General features: G+C 34.4%; 1 protein-coding gene across 9 annotated transcripts; it reads left to right on the forward strand.

Moving 5' to 3' along the window:
- LOC110268728 lies at positions 319-3,391 on the forward strand. Of its 9 annotated transcripts, XR_002357139.1 has the most exons (4): positions 880-1,071; positions 1,144-1,234; positions 1,316-1,454; positions 3,162-3,391. XR_002357139.1 is itself a non-coding variant. In XM_021115549.1 (3 exons), exons 2-3 carry the CDS (start codon positions 871-873, stop codon positions 1,180-1,182), a joined length of 240 nt encoding a protein of 79 aa, XP_020971208.1. In that variant the 5' UTR covers positions 319-721; positions 848-870; the 3' UTR covers positions 1,183-1,537. The 9 variants fall into 9 exon arrangements, 3 of the variants coding, with proteins under 3 accessions (XP_020971208.1, XP_020971209.1, XP_020971207.1); XM_021115549.1 differs by lacking the exon at positions 3,162-3,391 and adding an exon at positions 319-721 and having other exon boundaries at positions 848-1,071; positions 1,144-1,537; XM_021115550.1 differs by lacking the exons at positions 1,144-1,234; positions 3,162-3,391 and adding an exon at positions 319-721 and having other exon boundaries at positions 848-1,071; positions 1,316-1,537.

Below are 4,902 nucleotides of genomic sequence, written 5' to 3' on the forward strand. Positions count from 1 at the left end.
ATGATTTATTATATTTAATTAAGATAATATTTTAAGAGATTTATATATATAAATTAAACAATTTCTTATTTATGATTTAAAACTTTAGTAACCGAATAATAAAAAGAATTTTATATGCTTTAAGTTGAATAATTAAGTTTATTAACTTTATTTCATGATTATAAGGGAAATTGATTTTTTTATTATCTCTAATTATTGAATTGAAGTATTAATTTGAAAATAAATTTTAAGTTGATAATTAAATAGTATTTTTATAGATATTATTATTAGATTAAATTTGATTTTTATTAATACCTTGCCTAAACCCTAATTCCCAAATCAAAATCCTAAATCCCCAAAACACAACCCTAACCCTAACTAAACAAAATCCCAAATTTTCCCTAACCTCACCACCACACTCACCGCCCTAACCCCTCCCATAAACGCTACTGCAACTGTTTCAAAAGAAAACAAAAGAAAAGAAAGAAATACTGAGCAGAGAGGAAGGAATGGGAGAAAGAGGAGAGGGAAGAGAGGAAGGGAGACCGGCCGGCGCTGGTAGACCTTGCCGTCGCCGTCGACGTTGCCTAGAGGAGGAGAAGGAACCAGGCGAGCAGAGGAGAGGAGGAGGCCACTGCTGTTGTCCGCGCCGTCACCGTCGCGCTAAGCGTGCCGCCAACGCCGTTGTTGCCAAGAGAGGGAGGAAGGACGACGGCGCTATCTCGCCGTCAGGGCCGTGCATATGTGGGTCCGATGCCGTCAAGCTCGAAGGAGAAAAGGAGAGCGATGTCGAGATTGAGAGAGACAAAGACGGTGTGATGCAAAGAAGGAGGCGAGTTGTTCCCGTCACCACCGCGTCGCCATGCGCGTCGCCGCCGAGTGAAACCGCAAATGTCGCCGTCATTGGAGCAGAGAGCGAGAGAGAGAGAGAGGGCTTCCAGTGGAGAGAGGGACGGCGCTATCGTGCAGCGCGAAGCCGCCGCCGCCGTCGCGCGCCCTGTCGCCGCGGTTGATGATGGGTCGCCGAGCCTCGCCACGCCGCCATGCCTGGTTGCCGGAAAACGGCACTGCCGTTACTGGGATCCACTGTCGGTAAGGGTTTCATTTTTAATCTCCGTTCTTCTGAATTCCTGGAACATTGTTGTCACTACAGAGCTTTTACAGTTGCTGTCATCGGAGCCTGGGGCTATTGTCATCACTTGAGGTAGCTGCCGGAGCTTCTGCCCCTCCGTTGTGGCATTTTTCTTTAACTGTGGTAATTTATTCTAGCCTTGGAATTCTTACCGTTATTATTCTGCTATAAAATTTTGAGAAGTTCATGATGTTAATATGCTAGGGTCCAGTTCTGGAAACTGTATGATTAAAATAGAGGCTGTTGCGGTGTCATCCTTCTTCGTTTCTCGTGGTTGCTGCCGCGAGTTAAGACTAAAAAGGGATCCTTGATGCGTTAACCCTTAAAGGTTTCGACTTTTGAGGTAGGGGCACTTTTCTTAAACTTGTTTTACCTTCCAGAGTTGTTATAAATCGATATTAATGCGTAAGATATATTTTTGTGATTTCGTAAGTCTTATGAATTGAATTGAGTTGCTTTGGATGAGTGAAATTATTAGTTTGATTGATAAACTGATCGATTGAGAAAGTTGGATAATTGAATTAATTGATTGATGTTGTTAAAATGGTTTTCCTTGAATTATTAGAGAAGATTTATTATTGCCTCTTAGATTAATTTTGGAAACGGTTTGATTTTAGAAAAGATTTAACATTGAAATTTGATTTGATATTAAACCCGATTTGATATCGGAATTTGATTTTAAAACAAATTTGGAAAGGACTTGATATTTGAAAACGGGTTATTTATTGAGAATGATTTGCTAGTTTGGAAATGATTCGAAAAGTGTTTGAGGAATGGTTTGGTTTGAGACTGTTTGAGAAGACTGAGAATTCTTAACTATTGATTGATGCTGTTGATTGAAGTCGGTTTAAATTGCGATTTATAGGATTGGTTGATTGAATTCTGGATTTTGCAATTTCCTTTGGATTGAGTGTTGTTGTGATAATGGTTATTGGAAGTGATTTGACTGATTAACAGGCATTTGGCTTGGTTTGGTTGGGACCCGAAAAGGGTGGCAGTGTCTAAGTTTTAGAGGAGATGCTGCCAAAATTTTATAAAATTAGAAGTTTTATTTGAAATAACTAATCAGAAAGATTTGTTTTTAAACATTATATGTTTTAAGATTGATTCATTTATCAAAGGAAGAATTGTGTTTTGAATTGGGATTGTTAATGAACGGGATGGAAAGAAGGATGATGAGGAACGATGAGGATTTTCTTTAGAATATGGTTTTTGAATGAATTTGGAAATGAGATTTGGATTGATGAATGATTACGACGTTGAGAATGTTGAGATATGGTCTTTGAATTATTGATATGGCTTATGAATTTGAAATATCTGAGATATGAGGTTCCCTGGATTAAGTACCGTGGCTTGCCACCACGTGTACCAGGTTGAAAACTCGATACTCTGTTGACCCTACGACGTAAGTATGACTGGGCACTATATAAATTCCCGGGAATATTACCGTCATTGATCAATATTGATTATTTGAGAAAAAGCTATGCATAGACTCTTGGGGATGCACGTCGGGAGACAGTCTAAGGACAATTCAGACTTGTCGGGTTGGCTGGATAACCGACAGATGAGCCTCATCAGCCATAGGACAGGCATGCATCATATGCATTTGTATGATTTGCTTGGGTTTGAACTTATTTTGGTTTGCCTAATTGTTAAACTGTTCTTAACTGCTACTTGAACTATTTGCTATAACTGCTTCCTACTTGTGCTTTCCTTGTCTGTCTTGCCTGTGTTTGTCCTGACGTGTTACATTTGAGAATGGACTTTGGTGCTGAATTAATGATTGTGTTGTTTGATTGCGTGGTTGGTTTTTGATTGAGATTTGCTTATGAGAAAAGAAAGACTTTGGATTTCTGAAAATATTAAACATTGTTTCTTTGAAAAGGTTTTGAACGATTAGCTATTGAATTTTAAAAGGATTCATAAGTCAATGATAATAACTGTATTTGAAAACAGTTTTCTTATTGAAATATCTTCTTATGACAACTTTGAAACTTCGTGGTGAGACCGTGTGGTTAGGTTCTCACCCCCTACAGCTTTACCTTTTCAGGAACCAGATGAAGAAGCATTAAGAAGAGTTACATTACGTTTGATTTATATGTTGTTGTATTAATTACATTATTTTCTCCCCTCGTATTTGTTATTACAAGTTTGTAAGAGGATAGGAATTGTATGTTTTATACGTATATTATATTGAGCTATTATGTAAGGAATCTTGTATATGAATCTATGCCTGCTTGTATTTTTCTTAAAATAAAGTATTTATTTCCGATTTTCTAAGAAATCAGCGATACAGTATCGAGTCACAGGTTCCTATTCTAGTATTTAGTATGTAAAGTAGTCGTAATACTTCTTGCTATCAGAGTGGCGCAACCGGAAGCGTGACTTCTAATAGTGAGGGTGTTACATATATGATGTTCTTCAAACTATTGTTTCTAATCATGACGTAAAACTTTTGAATAATTTTTAGAAAGTGTTGTGGAATAAGTTGGGTACAAAATTATTATACTCTATTCTAGTCAAATTGAAGTGGTAAATCAAATGTTAGGGATCTTATTATGTTGGTAAGAATTTGAGAACTTGAATAGATTGTTTATTTTTTATTGAGTTTGCTTATAGTAGGACTATTTATTCTTCTACATATTTTTCTCATTTTGAACTTATTTATGGTTTTAATCCTTTTGAACTATTTTGGACTTATTACTTTTGTCTTTGAGTGATCTTATTAATTTGGATGTAGAAAGTAAAGCTAAAAATGTTAAAGTAATGCACTGGAAAGCAAGTGAGTTAATTAAGAAAAAAAAACAGGCTGACCTTCAAAGAGTGAGTAAAGATCGAAGACAACTTATCTTTGAATCCAGTGGCTTGGATATGGATTGATATAGATTCATTTGAGAAATGAGAGGTTTCCTACTCAAAGAAAATTCAAGTTAGACCTTAAGGATGATGGTCTATTTCAGGTGTTAGAAAGGATCAATGACAATGCTTACAAAATTGACTTTTGAGGTGAGTATAATGTGACATCTACCCTTAATGTCTTTAACCTATCTTCTTTTAATTTTGATGCAAGTTTGAGGACGAATCTTTTCTAGGAGAAAGGGAATAATACGAGCTCTGTGGAATAAACTAAAAACTGCCATATGTCAATTGGTCCACTTACAAAAGTAACAACTAAGAGAATAAAAGAAAGTTTTGTAAGCATGGTTAAATTATTTGTCTAGGAAATTCATCAAGAATTAGTTAAGACAATGATTAACGATTATAGAAACCTAAACGTTTTACTATTTACAAATTGTATTAAAGATTCTCATTAGTCAAGATAGATCAAATAGGCATCACTTTATTATTTTTTATTTTAAGACTTATTTTATATTTATTTTATTTTATTTTGATTGTTTTAGGCACAATTATAATTTGATTCATTTTTTATTTTAGTAAACTTATAAGTTAGGGTCTAAACTTAAGAAATATAAAAACTTCTAAACTAATCTTGTAGCCACGTTTTTTTTAATCTTTTGATGAATAATTTTTTTTTTTTGAATTTCTTTGAAAAATTTAAATATGAACAAAAAAGGTAGAATAATGTCTTTAATTATTACATCAAAAAATTAAATTAAAACATAAAAAATTCATTTCTTTAATTTTCATCTTATTTTAAGTTCTGTTGTTTATCAAAAAATAAAATAAAATAAAATGAGAGGCGAAAACAATATTAGAATTTTGTCTATATATTTTATATGGTGTTGAAAAATAATTTTAGTGGTTAACACTTAATATCAATATATTTTTTT

The sequence above is a fragment of the Arachis ipaensis genome, chromosome B02 (genome assembly GCF_000816755.2).
Source record: "Arachis ipaensis cultivar K30076 chromosome B02, Araip1.1, whole genome shotgun sequence".
NCBI classification, from domain to species: Eukaryota; Viridiplantae; Streptophyta; class Magnoliopsida; order Fabales; family Fabaceae; genus Arachis; species Arachis ipaensis.

Coding starts and splice junctions, on each gene's coding strand:
- LOC110268728 (XM_021115548.1), top strand. CDS start 871: ATGTCGCCGTCATTGGAGCAGAGAGCGAGAGAGAGAGAGAGGGCTTCC.